The sequence below is a fragment of the Dunckerocampus dactyliophorus genome, chromosome 7 (genome assembly GCF_027744805.1).
Source record: "Dunckerocampus dactyliophorus isolate RoL2022-P2 chromosome 7, RoL_Ddac_1.1, whole genome shotgun sequence".
NCBI lineage: Eukaryota > Metazoa > Chordata > Actinopteri > Syngnathiformes > Syngnathidae > Dunckerocampus > Dunckerocampus dactyliophorus.
The window spans coordinates 21978051-21992587 of NC_072825.1; the positions used below are offsets into that span (position 1 = coordinate 21978051).

A 14537-nucleotide genomic window follows, 5' to 3' on the forward strand; every position below is an offset into this window, starting at 1 on the left:
CTTTCTTACCTTGTAAAACCCTCCATTCGTTTCCCTAATGGACGTTAATCAGCCCCCATTCATTCGACATGAACAGTGTGCTTCCCTCAGCCATAATGCTTTACTCTGATGTTACAACTGCTTTGACTAGATTTGGTTGATACACTTTTAAAGCTTTGGTCTGTTAATCTCAGGTTTTAATATACTTTGCAAGACCACAGACCTTAATAGTAATGTATGAGGAATGTCCATATATTTATATCTGCCCCTACTTCAATGTACAATTATTTTCAGCATGTGGAGTCAATACATTGGACGACCTTGTGCTCGCGTATATTGGAGGGATTTGTACAATTTGGAGAAAATATTCATTTTTAAAAAACTTCATTTTTTAAAATTAATTTCATGACAATATTATATCCTACCCCAAAGCCCTCAACTTTACCACTTTGCAATAATGGCAACATGCATATTGATTAACGTTTTGTACAATTTTCAACTCAGTTATTGTGGGAACACATTGCGCTTGTCACATTATGTGTAAAGTAAAGGCAGCTGCCCCGGAAAATGTGGCTTTTTCTGTCAGGAGCACATTTTGTTTTTTTTACATGTTCTACTATACAGTAATTTATTTGTAAAGTAGCAACTGTCTCATGTGATTTGATGTACTGTGATGTTTCAATGAAAAAGCTGCTTTCCAGGCTTAAATTTAGAGATGTCACAATATTTATATGAACAAAAGTTTGTAAAGCCTTTGACCACATAGTCCAAGTAGATTGCTCTCACTTGCTGTCTAATGTACTTTTTCTGTCAACGCACAAATCCCTTTTTAGCTGATTTGTTTCTTAGCAAACATCTTTATTGCAGAATTGGTAGCTACAACAACAAAAACCTCTCCTGGGGAAACTTAGAATTTCACATGGGAAAAAATAGTTTTTAGATGGTGAACAATGGTGTTACTTTGTGACTTATCCTTGTCTTTTATTTAAAAAATAATAAATGCATTATTCTGCATTTTAATTGACTCTGAATATTTCATTAATGGTGCAATTTCATGTAATAATCCATGGAAGGCCAGTGGTTCATCCCATTGGCCACCTAGAATTCAAAAAGCTAAATTCAAAATTGTTGTAGTATAGAATAGAGTATAGAGTTTAGCAATATCTCTTGACTTAGTTGCGGTAAGTGCTATGTGCAATGTCTTTGTTCGTAAGACTGTAATGTGAGTGTATGAATCCTGTGCCACCCACTCTGACGAAATTTGGGTGACAAGTCATTCACCTTGTTTCATTTCTCAACGCAGGTCACATCCAAAGCAATGAGCGGCACGATGTAGAAGCAAGACATTGGATGTGATTAGTTGGAGGCTGCAGATGATGAGAACAAGTTAAGGTCAGAAGTAGATGTTAACATTTCTGACAAGCGCAGTCTAAACAATACTGTAGTTTTATTCAAGTACTTCCTTTTTCCAAATCAGTGTCAGGTCATTTTCTGTAAGTTTCACATGTGCTTTTTCAAGGTCCTGGCCTAAATACAATGTTTTCACATCACACATTGTACGACTTGGCTTGGGCACTGCTAAAGTAAGACTGTAAGTAATGTCTGCATTTTGTTTGCACTACTTTGTGACCCTTGCCCTCGACTGGCTGAACATCTGGACTTCACTCATCTTCACTGTATTGATCAGAATATAAGATGACAGCTATTTTTTGTCATCAGGTTTTTGGTATCAGTGAAATAAGAAAGAAAATATATATATTTTTAGCTGCTTGACAACTGATTGTTCACCATTTTCTTAAAAGTGGCATTATAACTCCTCAATATTTGCAGGTCACTGATTTATGAGTGACAGGAGGAAAACCTCTGACTCCCTTGAGTCATTTGACGCCGCCATTTATAAATGTAGACTGTCTTATTTAGGTCAACATGGTACAGTAGATTCCCGCTTTTGGTGGAATTTTTGTTCCGGGACCACAAGCAAATGGCGAAAAAATGTAAAAGAAAAACTTAATTGATACGCCCCAACCATCCTGCTAGCTTGATGTTGACGTCCTCTGGTTTCAGATCAACTTTTGCAATAAAAGTGACTCTTGTAATTATTAATTAGATTCAGATCCAGAAGCCTCCCCTTCTCTCTTCAATTGCAATTCTTCACTGACGGCACTACCAGGTTTAAGCCCTAAATATGACTCACACACTTACTAAATGCATGTAAAGTATCAAATATGTATGACCTCACCACTAATGAACGATGATGTAAGTTGATGACCAGATGGAACCGGAACCACACTGTAGCCTTCAGTCTGGCTAGCAGGCTAGAGAAGACATTTCTCCAATGCCGCGTCTACATAATCCACACTGCTTGCCTTTTGTAATTCCAACAATAATACGCTACTGCCGAAAGAAGTGCGAAATCTTGATGAAAAGCATTATCAGTAAAGAATAAAGTCATAAATGTAAAAATGGTGGCTTTCTAACAGCGCTACATGTATGCTGTACGTTTTAGCTGTCTTACCATGTAGTTATAAATATTGACTTAGTCATGGTGATTGAGATGAGTTTTCTGCAGACAAAACGGCGGCATGGCTCTAGTGGTCGTCTCCCAGCCTGAAGGTTGCGGGTTCGACCGTCCGTCCTCCTGTGATCATGTTGAAGCGTCCTTGGGGAAGATACTGAACCTCCAGTTGCTCCTGATGCTGCGTCATCAGTAGGTAAATGTGCTAACAGTGTCAAAGTGTTTTGAGTGCCTTGGAGGTGTAAAAGTGCTATCCAAGTGAAAGACCATTTGCAATATTTTCGTAGAAAAAAATAATTCAAATAATTGACTTTTTTTTTTTTTTTTTTTTTTACCAAAAATTTGCGAATTTGTGAGGCTGTGAATACTGAATCATGAAAATGCAGGGATCCACTGTACATTTCTTCAATGAAGTTCTGTTCTCGTTTATTTGTGAGCTGGACAACACAAGCAGGATAAAGAAAAAGCACTTGAACTTGGAGATTCCACTGGACTACAAAACATTTACAGAAGTTACATGAAAAGTGGCATTATGTGATAAATTAGAACTTTTTAGTCTTTTGGGAACGGTAATGTCTTCAGGGTAGTTCTGAGAAGGTTTTAGGAGCAGGTGGTCCAACATCTCTTCTCTCCTCTTCCTTGGTCATGCCTTCAAACATCAGGATCCTACAATGGAGGACATTACACACACAGTAAATCCACGTTTGATAGTTCATTTGAACTCCAGGCAAAGCAGCCTGCTGTCACACTCACAGTTTTAGAATGGCATTTCTTTGCCCCAGCATCATAGTTAAGAAATCAGTGTAGCTGATGGTTTCTTTGGATGGTCCTCCAGCCACTTCTGACATCATCCTTTTCAGCTCCAAGTGAGTCTTGGCCAGTCCCAGTTTCTCCAGCATTCGTTTTAACCCCATCATGTCTAAGAAAGACAAAATCAGGTGATAAAGTCATTAGCGTGAGGTTAATTATAGGTTCAATCTTAAATCCAGAGTTACTTACCTATGTCACCTTTGTCATTCAGATCAAACTCCATGTATTTCTCTGTGGCAAGAAAAGAGTTAAGTCAGGATCTGAATATATTTGACTAATAGCATAACGTTTGCATTGTGGAGCCAGTTAAATTGTTACTTTTAAACATGTCAAGCTTGAAGGCGAGGTCTTCCACCTCTGCATACTGCTCATCAGACAAAAAAACCTAATGGTAAGAAAAATATACATTTGTGAGTCTTAGTATTGTGTTGTATTGACTTCAAGATGGCACATTATCCATTGTACGGTGTCAGTCACCTCATTGATAGTGTTCAGTTTGTCTTCTTGGTGAGACTTAAGGATGCCGTATGCTTTACCACCTGCCACCAAAACAAACAAGGTATACAGTATTTCACACACCTATCGCTTTTGAACGATTACCTCTGTTTAAAAGAAGTTAAGCAAAAAGTACCAACCTTGAATACGGTTGTCCATTTGTGCCCCGTGGAACGGCAAACCGCACAATCCAGTGTTGTTTCTTCTCTAAAGTGAGCTGAAAGAGGAAGTCAGTGACACTTTGCTTAGATTCGTGTGCAGCTATTTAAAGCTGCAATCAGACAGTCACACTTTTTCACAAGACCTGTTTTGTACAAGATGTACACATGTTGCAGATGTTGCAGTGTCATTCACGTTTTTACTGCCACCCATGTGAAAGTCGGAAGTTGCTCAAACCAACTTTGTCTTTAGTAACGAAGAAATTTACATTTTGAAGATATTTGAATATACTTGGAATGCTTATCCAGTAGGGCACCAGTAGAAACAAAGACAACCCAGGTTGTGTTCATCACCTCAGCATCTTCTGGGTCTCTTCCCATCCAAGCAATTCAGGTATCCGAACCACCATGTGATAGTACAACTCTTTTTCTCAAAAAATCTATTTTTCTGTTCATATTTTTTCTTTGTAATATTGTTTTTCTTATAATATTAAAACTTGTTGTAAAAAAATAAATAAATTAATTCATTTATTAATGTAATACTTTTTTTCTGAAAGAAAAAGGTGGTGTAATATTGCAACATTTTCTTGTAATACAGGATTTTTCACCAAAAATATTTTGTAATATTGTTTTTTTTTCTTGTAATATTCGTACTCTTTTTAATTCCTGTTAATATTAAAACATTTTTATTTCCTTTTTTTAAATATTGCACTTTTTTTCTGGTACAATTCCAACTGTACTATTATTTTTTTAATCGCTGCTTTTCTCCAAATATTGCAACTTTTTTCTTGTAATATTACAAATGTATTATTATTTTTTTAAATTTCACCTCCGCCCCCACGCCTACCCCCCAATATTGTTTGTTCTTCTATTTCATTGTTATCATTTTAATTCCTTCTTTTCTTCAACCATTGCAGCAGGTCCAGACTCAGGTCTATGAGGAGCTGTGCACTGTACCAGGGGCTCACTACCCCTAATACAGCGAGAGGCACGATCTTCCCGTGCTGTGTGCCCTTGACAAAGAGCTGCTCCGACTCAGGGCCTGTTGCTCCTCTGGCAGTACCGCACAGAACCATCTAAGATTGCAGGTCAGAGCCCTCGGGGGCTTCGTACATTCTACTTTTACTTTTTACTTAATTTCAAAATGTTTTTGTCAATATGGCCCTGATATTCCTTCCTACGAAGGAACATCATTTTACACTCAAATAGTGTATTCGCTATAATGGTGTAATGCTGTCTTCTTTCCACACGGTGTCACTATTTCTCCTATATAAAGATGTCAGAAAGAACGTGTCCAGCAATTTGAAACATTTTTCCATTGGAGTCCTTCATTCATTCACTTTCAATACTGCTTCATCACATAGGAGTCATTTTCCTCGTTATTTATTTTTGTTGTTGTATCATTATCGAATTGACTAAATTCTGCAGTTGATGCAAATGCAAAATGTATAAGAGGATATGGCCAAATAGAGATGTATGCGACAGCAAAAGGAAACTACTTCAACATAAGTTTTTGACTTATCTTAGCAAGCATTTTAATGGTAATTGTACACAGTAGAATATTAAATTGAGTTAAAAAAAAAAAACAACAAACAAACCAAACGACATGGAGTATTGGAACCAGGTCCTGTGATGTTTTTTGCTAAAAAAATATACAGTATATACAGTACAAACATACAGCATGTTCATAAATCCATCCATTCGTCCCCATGTCAGTATATGTCCACTGGGTGGCGCTGCCAGACTGATCAGTGCAAAAGTTCAAACTGAAGCAGGTTTATTTCCTAAAATGTACTCAAATTTCAGGTGTTATAAAATGTATTAACTAGGCATGTTAAAAAATAGCACGTTAATGGCAGTAACTAATTTATTTCATTAATTAAAGTTTAAATATTTTGCGTATTTAACGCATGTGCATCATGTCAAGCCACACGTCCCTGTTATGACGGCAGACTGAATCACAATATCATCCCCACACGTTCATTTGAAAACTGTGATTAATTAGATTTAATTGTTTCATCATTTGACAGCCCAAGTATTAAACTTTACATCGAATGCAATAACTACATAACAACTTCTACAAAATACACTTAATCTGATATCGAATGAGACAATGGAGATTTGTATTTAAAGGCATCTATGCGTATTCCACATTGCGAGGACAAAGAAGTGCAGAATACATAATTGCACATTTCATAATGGTAACACTCACCGAAGTGCACATGCTGAGCAAGCTTTAGTTACTATTGACACACCGTGGGCGTGCAATAACCTTGTAGGATTTGACCTTGAGCACAACACTAGCGACACCCCTAAAGTCTGGTAGACGGGCCTCGCTGTCAGGAAGAACGAACTGGAAATCTCGGAGCAAATGGGCTGTGAAGAGAAACAACTCCATTTTGGCAAACGCCTCCCCCAGGCAAAGACGAGCACCCCCTCCAAAGGGGATCAGATCTCGTGGGGAAGCTCCTCCTCCCTCCAGAAAGCGTTCTGAAGGACAGAATGATGGAGGTATGGCTGTAGACGCAGTATTTAACAGTACACACTCTATGAAGTACTGTACCTGGTTTGAAGCTGTACGGCTCAGTCCAAACTGCAGGATCATGGTGAGCTCCGAAAAGATTGGGAATAATCACTGTGTTCTTGGGAATGTAATAACCTGCGATGCTATGCATGTGCAAGAATAATACACTCTCTTAGACCATAGTATGAAGAATATCAACAAGTGTTATCAAAGCCACCAAGATCAGAGATCTTATCAAAACACACTTAATCCTGATATCAGCCAGCATATACTACTTTTGAGTTAAAGGTACACTAAAGTGTACGTTAGCATAAAACACTGAGCGTTATTATTATTAGCTATTATGAAATCAGCATGACCAAATTCTGCATGACTGACCACTTCAATAGGTACACCCATACAATCTAATGAGATCCAATAGATTTAATAATCACAAAAATAGTAATGCTTACTTTTGACTGTCAGAAAGGTATCAACGAGATATTTATCACTATTGTTGCAGAATACTGATACTGTTTTAAGACTATTGTTAAACTATTAAATGACTGTATCGGGTCTTAGTAGATTGTGCAAGTGTACTTAATAAAGTGGCGGTATGTCATAAATAACAGTTTTTGGTGTGTGTGTGTCAGGATTAAGTGCTTCTCTCTTGTTTCTGCAAGTGTCCAATGTTGCTGACCTGCTATCTTGGATGGCTCTGTGCGGTACCGCCAGAGGAGCAACAGGCCTGAGTCGGAGCATCTCATTGATGAGGGCACACAGGACGGGAAGATTGTGCCTCTCACTGTATTTGGGGTAGTGACCCTCTGGTACAGTGCACAGCTCCTCATAGACCTGAGTCTGGACCTGAAGGTTCAAATAGGAGAGAGAGAGAGAGCAGCCATGCTTGGCAAAGGTATACACCATTCATGATGGGAAGGTTTTAGAGTCTGCCTGCCTCTGGCCGGTGCAAGAGGAAAGCTACGGTCCAGTTGAGCCAGGCTGCCGTAGTCTCTGTTCCTCCGATGAGAAGGTCCACAGTGGCCATGTGAACATGAGTGTCTGTCAGAAGCTGATGACCAACATCATCATTTATACTAGAACCCAGATAAATGTCTCTCTTATTAAGAATGAAGTGATGGATGGATTACCACTCCGCTTTCAGTGTTGAGGCCCTGCAGCAGGTAGCTGGTGATGGTGTCTTCTCGTCTCTTGTCTTGGGACTGCTCAAGAAACAACGCAACACCTGGTAAGATAAACTACAGGGAGGCGCAAACATCTGTGAGATTTAGTAAAAAATCTGGGATCTTAAATATGGATCCTGTACTAATAAAGTCCATGTGCAACTAAAAAAAGTTAAATATCATGGAAAACTTAATTTAGTTAATTACTAGTGAAACTTATACTGTATATTATACAGTATACTGTTAATATACAGTATACTGTATATAATAATGTATATAAATAATAATGTACAGTTGTACCTTGCTAATTCCCAGTTTGAATTTCACAGCTTCACTCTATCATGGTTTTTCAAAAGTATATTAATAAATCATGCTGTTTCATGGTTGAATACGGAATATAATTAATACAAAAAAAATGCATAAAGCTATGTATTTTTTGCCAAGGATAAGACTTGATCGCCAGAACAACAGGCTTTTATTGCAGGTTTGAATTATCTCACAATAGCCAAAATGATTCCTCATAAAAACACGGGCTTCTGTTGCAGCTGTAACTCGTGGCAAGATAAAACTCAACTCTGAACCGCCGACGTCATTTCCTGTACACCACTCACAGTGCTCGCATAGGGAACACATTTATATAGCTTAGGTGGTTTATTTAATCTTATCATGTCTACTATATTGGGTAATAGGAGTGTAAAGGTGGCTACGGGGTGTTATTTCATGTCTAGAGGGCTATTTAGAAGGTCGTAAACAGGTTTTCTATGCTCTAACTCCGAAAATATTCCATTTATAAAGAAGGAATCCTACTTCACGGAAATTCACCACAATAAACGAGGGATTACTGTATACAAAATCTCTTAACACTTTGTATTGTATCGGTTTATTATGTATCCCAAACCCATTGCTTTGCCAAAGTATGTGTATTGGTATCATTTGGTACCAAGCTCTGTTTTTCTTGGTATTGGGAAAAAATAAAAGTATTGGTCGTGAATACTGACCTTGTAGAGGTTGAGGTGTTTGCCAATAATGGCATCTCGCTTGGTCACCTCTCTCATGAGACGGGAAAAAACAGGGTTGGGTAATTTCTAGGAAAACACAGACGGCATATTACGTTTGATTGTTTGTTAGTAACTAACTTAAGTTGCGCTTAATCAGTGAGGTCACTGACTCGAAGCAAAGGGAATGAATCCAGGGCTGAAATCCAAGCAGAGCCCCACAGAGCGACAATCTCATTCAGACAGTTGTGTAACTCTTGCAGCTCTGGAGAACTCTTGTCATACTGAAAGAATCATACAATAAATATAAATACAGTATGTCACACAAGTGATGACACCGCTCGCATATCTTTTCATGGGACAACATTAAAGAAACAATACTTTGATACAATGGAAAGTAGTCAGTGTGCATCTTGGATTATAAATACATTTACTGTCCCCTCAAAATAACTCAACATACAGCCATTTCAGCTGGTGAATGTTAGACCTTGCACTCCTCTACCTACCGTTTGAGGATGCTTAATAGGATGTCGGTCCATCACCTTTATCCTCAGCTTCTTTAGCAAGGCAGTGGTCATCTTGGGAGGTGTGTTTGGGGTCTTTATCATTGTGGAATACTGCCCTGCGGCCAAGTTTACAAATGGAGGGCATCGTGCTCTGTCACAGTACATGTTGGCATTCAGGTTTCCTTCAATGAAATGTAGCTCCCCAGTGCGGGCACCACTCCAACCACCATGCTTGACTGTAAGCAAGGCACACTTGTCTTTGTATTCATCTCATTGACAACACACACGCTTGACACCATCTGAACCAAAAACATTTATCTTGGTCTTATCAGACCACAGGACATGGTTCCAGTAATCTACTGTATGTCCTTCGTCTTCAGCAAGCTGTTTGCAGGCTGTCTCCAGCATCGTTTTTAGAAGAGGATTCCTTCTGAGAAGACAGACATGCAAACCAATTTGATGCAGTATGCGGCTTGTGGTCTGATCACTGATCCCCGACCCCAAACAGCCTCTGCAGCAATGCTGGCAGCACTCATACGTCTTTTTTACAAACACAACCTGTGGATATGACACTGAGCATGTGCACTCAACTTCTTTGGTGGACCATGGGGAAGCTTTTCCTGAGTGGAAGTGGTCCTGTTAAAGCACTGTATGGTTTTGGCCACCATGCTGCAGCTCAGTTTCAGGGTGTTGACAATCTTCTTATCGCCTAGAAAAGGGGTCTCCAACCTTTTTACTTGCGAGAGCTACTTTTACAAAATGAAAACGGCTGACAGCTTCAGCGCTCCTTTTTGTAACATTTGTCTTCATAGCTAATTTCCACCCAAACAAACTGAATAATCTTGTTTTGCCAGAATATGAACAAAATGTTTGTGTCCACAACTCACATTTTGTACCAAAATCATCAATCAACAAACAAAGAAAATGTTGGTCTGCATATTGAATGTCAGTATGCATTTATTTCTAGTGCAGGCTTCTGTCAACTTTCATCGCTGTTAGAGCTACTTCTTTTATTTCACATCCTCAGAGAGGTCTTTGCCATGAAGTGCCATGTTCAACTTCCAGTGACCAGTGTGAGAGCAGTAACATTCAATTTAACACACTTAAGACACGCTCACACTTAAGACCTTGTAATGCTGATTAACGCTGATGTGTCACATGACACCAGGGAGAAAATGGCAAACTGGGTCCAATTTGTACAGCTTAACATAGTGTTGTACAGTGTTGAGTTATTTTGAGGGGATAGTAAATTTCCACTGTTTTCCAATCTGTGCACCGACTACTTTGCACTGTATCAAAGTGTTTTTTCTTTAGTGTTGTCCCATGAAAAGATATTATATAAAATAACATCCATCCATTTTCTATACCGCTTCTCCTCTTTAGGGTCGCGGGGGCATGCTGGAGCCTATCCCAGCTGACTTAAAATACAAATACACACAAATATTTGCAGAAATGTGAGACATGTACTCACTTTTACGACATACTGTGCATGGCTGAGTCACTTCTTTGGAACAAAAAAACCCAATTATACTCACTTCTTTTCCAAAAGTCAATGTGGTGATCACATTACTGGCTGCAACTGTGAAGTCCTCAGACAGATCAACAGCAATGCCTTGGTAGCTCATCAGAACCTGCATACATAATACACAAAAATGATTGTTTAAGGTTATGAATGTTTATCCTGTAAAAGCGTGCTTGCTATCTTCTAGTTTATTTGAATAGATAAAAGCGTAAACTATTGTGAAAACCACCACCATAACACCTGTGAGAATTTGAGTGTGATGGTAACCATAGACCCAGAAATTGAACATATTGTTAGCTATTAAAGGATCTGTCTTTACAGTACAACTAGAGCTATATGCAGTAATTCCTCATTTATTGCGGTTCATTGGTTCCAGACCCGACTGTGATAAGTGAAGTACTTTTCCTGAAGTAGTATTCCTTATTTATTTATTTATTTATAAATATTTTCGTTGCTAGAGCAATAGACAACTTGTTTACGACCTTCTAAATACATTTTTTAACATCATTAAAACCCTCTAGACATGAACTAACACCCTGATAGTCAGCTTTACACTTGTGTTACCCAATATAGTAGACATAATAAGAGTAAATAAGCCATTTAAGACATGAATAAGACTTGTGTGTTGCTATAAATGTGTTCTCTAGGGGACAAAAGTGAGTGGCAGACAGGAAGTGACATTGGGGGTTCAGAGTTGAGTTTCATCTTGGCGTGGATTACCGAATATTACAGTAACATTACTGACACCTAGTGACCAGTGAAGAATACTACATATTGTCAATGTCTGAATGCGTCTTTTGAATGCCTTATATTTGTTTGTTAGTTCATTTAACCATTTTTATGCTTGAAAATGCTTAATTTAGACAAAAAATATGTAACATTTGTTTATGTATGCTTATTCAACCACTAAACCGCAGGATTTATTTAATGTTTTTCAATAAATTGTTTAAAAAAAAACGTGATAGAGTGAAGCTGCAAAATTTGAACCACGAAGTGGCAAGGGACGACTGTACGCGATTACTCAATAACAGCCAATGCTCCAATTAACGCCTCTATTCGATTAATCTGTGAGTCTCCCATACAAAAGCAAGTCGCTAGGGTCTTTAATTAGTGCTGGATCAAAAAAAACTTTGCCCATAACAGCTGTGGCTGTAGGCAACCCCCTGATGTAGGTTTTCTATTGACCGCACAAGATGGCATTCAAAGTACAATGAGTGGTCAACACCCAGCAGTTTTGCTGTTGGTGTGAAACTAATGCGTACTGTATTCCACTTGCTGTTGTTTACAGTGAACTCATCAGCAGTATTAATTGCTGATGATTATTAATTTGTTTGCTTGCTGCTGTATATTAACAGAGTTACGTTGTCCTTTCATCCTTCTCATGCACTCCAGGCATTATTTAAGTTGTTATAGATAATTAGAAATTGTCAAATATTATCGCCAGCTTCCATCTACACCTTCCAAAACATTGCCTATACTGTAAATTTAATAAAAGGATGGAGGCAGATTGGGTTTATATTTTTTCCTAGAGGAAAAAAGGTTCTGTAGCACTGTAATGCAATATAGTAATACAAATACGGTATAAGTTTTTGAAGCTCTAATCATGCAAACATGTGTCTTGGGCTGTTGCAGTTACCTTGCAGAGGTGTGCTGCCTGCTTTTCAACCACCTCATGTAAAGAGTGTTGGCAGCATCGCAGCAAAGCACTGTGTACCAGACGCCGATGGGCCCTCCACTCGTCACTGTAGTCCCCCAGAGAGATGGAGCGCCCTCCACCAGACACAATATCTCCTGATGGACACAGAAGCATCACAGTCTCACAGTAAATGCATCTATTCCCATTATTCTAAATATGTTTGACTGCTTCACCTGTGAATGAAATGGGCCTTCCGGCAAAGTCTGACCATTTCTTGACGAGTGCTTCCCTTATGACCTTACTGCTATTAAGAACAACCATGCCTGGAAAAACAAAACCTGACCTTACCACACTTACTATCTGCGACACCAAAAAATTCAAAAGTGTGTCCAATTGTTGTCCCTTACGAGTGTTTCCACATTTAAGCTGATAGATGTCCCCGTAGCGTTGTGCCAGATGGGTGAGGTGAATGGGCAGATGGTCGTGAGTAAACTCCATCATGTTGCCGATAAGAAAGTGGCTTGGAGGACTTGGGATGGAACAAGATGAAGAAGAAGATGGAGGAAGAAGCTGAGAGAGGGTCTGCCATATGCTGGAATGAGCTGTGAGACAAAAGAGAGAAAGTAAGACAAAGAGGACATGAACACAAATGATTTGTAACCTTTATGTTAAGACATTTTTACGTATTATGTCTGAACTGCAGTGTTTTCCAGCAGTACAATACATTTTGGGGACACGTTCAAAAAGTGTTGCCTCAACACAATCCAAAAACATAACCCTTTGTTGTCATACATTTATTTATTTAAAAAAGGAAGCGTTAAAAATTTATGCATATTCTAATAATTACTGGTATATATGTAAATCAGAATAAAAATGTTGCTATCCAATGTAAAGCATGTATTACCATGTATTTGAAATGTTTTTGTTCTTCGTAAAGCAACAACAAAATTATATATTTTCTAGACTGAATTTTTTTTTATGTACTTAGTTTTTAAAGTATTTTTTTAATTGTAACTCATCAATTGTATAGTATATTGATAAGATAAAAATATACACACAATTTGGAGATCAATGATTTTTATTTTATAATTCATTTTTTCCGTTACATTTTTCATTTTGAGTTTCTGTTCTTGCTTTCTTTGCTTTTTTGATGGGCTTTTCTGTAGCAAACCTATATCTTAGTAGCTTACGTAACATTTAAAACAAACCTCTAAATATGTGGAGGAGTTGGAGGAGGAGATATTGAAAAAAAGGACAAATCGTCGTTGTCGTTAGACTCTTCTAAAAGAGGTAGTGTTCTGTGGGTGGTGTAGAATTAAGCAGGCCTATTAACTCTTCATAAACTTTAATCACACGCTCTGTCCGGGTTGTACAATTTAGTTTTCCATTTAGCTTTACACTGTATCTCCCCAGCGTCTAACTCTTCCTCTGTTGGTCTCATTAGCTCTAAGGCTGCATTAGCAGTGTCACAGTGCCCTCTACTGGTCAAGCATGTACAGTAGCAGTATAAATACTGATTGAGCGACTGGCTACAAGGCAAAATGGCTTGTGTTCGTATCCGCGAGTGTTCGCTAGTCGGGTGTTCGTAAGTTGGGGACCTAGTGTACTTTTTCTACAATACTTTCTACAATCCTTTTTTTGGTAGTTTTTCAGATAAAAAGATAAAAAGATTGTCTGGATTTTGTGATGCAGCACATCTCACATTACTTTGCATTTTGAATTTAAAAAATATATATTTAAAAAGTTCTTGGTTAAAACAAAAAAAAATCACATTATTTGTGTTTGTGTTTCTATTATTTATGTTTTTTTGTTTTTTTTTTATTAAAAATGTTTTTTTTTTCTCCAAAGCAAAGAAAGCTAAAAAGAAAAAGGAAATGCAACATTTGAAAATACATGCTTTTCATTGCAAAGGGCTGATTATAGTAATAGTTACCTTGCTGTGTTTTTCTATTGGGGTATTGGGTGTTGTCTCTGGCAGCAGATTTGTAGAAAATGAGCAAAAGTGTGAGCATCAGAAGGAGAAGGAGAAGTGCAGCTCCCACCCCGAACGCCGGCACTTGTATCGGCATCTTGTGTCTTTGACGCTGCTCCTCTTCAGGAAGCTGTTCACTACAATGTGCGTCCCATTTATAGTGATCTATTTTTTTTCTTTTTGCTCTCAAGGACATTATGCAATAGGAATGCACAGGCTAGTGTGATAAACAAGCAGTGTCACGGTGAAGGCCTCGATAAAC

General features: G+C 38.2%; 2 protein-coding genes across 3 annotated transcripts; both read right to left on the minus strand.

Moving 5' to 3' along the window:
* Nucleotides 1–2879: 2879 nt before the first annotated feature.
* Nucleotides 2880–6316, minus strand: LOC129184738 (allograft inflammatory factor 1-like). Of its 2 annotated transcripts, XM_054780981.1 has the most exons (7): nucleotides 6170–6316; nucleotides 3940–4016; nucleotides 3782–3843; nucleotides 3623–3689; nucleotides 3494–3535; nucleotides 3248–3413; nucleotides 2881–3160 (listed from the first exon to the last, which is right to left on the minus strand). In XM_054780981.1, the coding sequence occupies exons 2-7, from the start codon at nucleotides 3956–3958 to the stop codon at nucleotides 3073–3075; spliced, it is 444 nt and encodes a 147-aa protein (XP_054636956.1). In that variant the 5' UTR covers nucleotides 3959–4016; nucleotides 6170–6316; the 3' UTR covers nucleotides 2881–3072. The 2 variants fall into 2 exon arrangements, with proteins under 2 accessions (XP_054636957.1, XP_054636956.1); XM_054780982.1 differs by lacking the exon at nucleotides 6170–6316 and having other exon boundaries at nucleotides 2880–3160; nucleotides 3623–3688; nucleotides 3780–3843; nucleotides 3940–4002.
* On the minus strand, nucleotides 5435–14403 carry LOC129184737 (steroid 21-hydroxylase). Its single transcript, XM_054780980.1, has 12 exons — nucleotides 14237–14403; nucleotides 12711–12905; nucleotides 12537–12626; nucleotides 12304–12458; nucleotides 10681–10776; nucleotides 8813–8923; nucleotides 8643–8729; nucleotides 7612–7683; nucleotides 7419–7532; nucleotides 7161–7327; nucleotides 6521–6624; nucleotides 5435–6447 (listed from the first exon to the last, which is right to left on the minus strand). The coding sequence occupies exons 1-12, from the start codon at nucleotides 14370–14372 to the stop codon at nucleotides 6194–6196; spliced, it is 1581 nt and encodes a 526-aa protein (XP_054636955.1). The 5' UTR covers nucleotides 14373–14403; the 3' UTR covers nucleotides 5435–6193.
* Nucleotides 14404–14537: the final 134 nt, after the last annotated feature.

Coding starts and splice junctions, on each gene's coding strand:
- LOC129184738 (XM_054780981.1), bottom strand. Junction 3,690..3,781: donor AACTGAACACTATCAATGAG/GTGACTGACACC, acceptor TCTTACCATTAG/GTTTTTTTGTCTGATGAGCA. Junction 3,161..3,247: donor AGAAATGCCATTCTAAAACT/GTGAGTGTGACA, acceptor CCTCCATTGTAG/GATCCTGATGTTTGAAGGCA.
- LOC129184737 (XM_054780980.1), bottom strand. CDS start 14,372: ATGCCGATACAAGTGCCGGCGTTCGGGGTGGGAGCTGCACTTCTCCTT. Junction 12,627..12,710: donor GCTTAAATGTGGAAACACTC/GTAAGGGACAAC, acceptor TTGTTTTTCCAG/GCATGGTTGTTCTTAATAGC. Junction 12,459..12,536: donor AAGGCCCATTTCATTCACAG/GTGAAGCAGTCA, acceptor TGTGTCCATCAG/GAGATATTGTGTCTGGTGGA.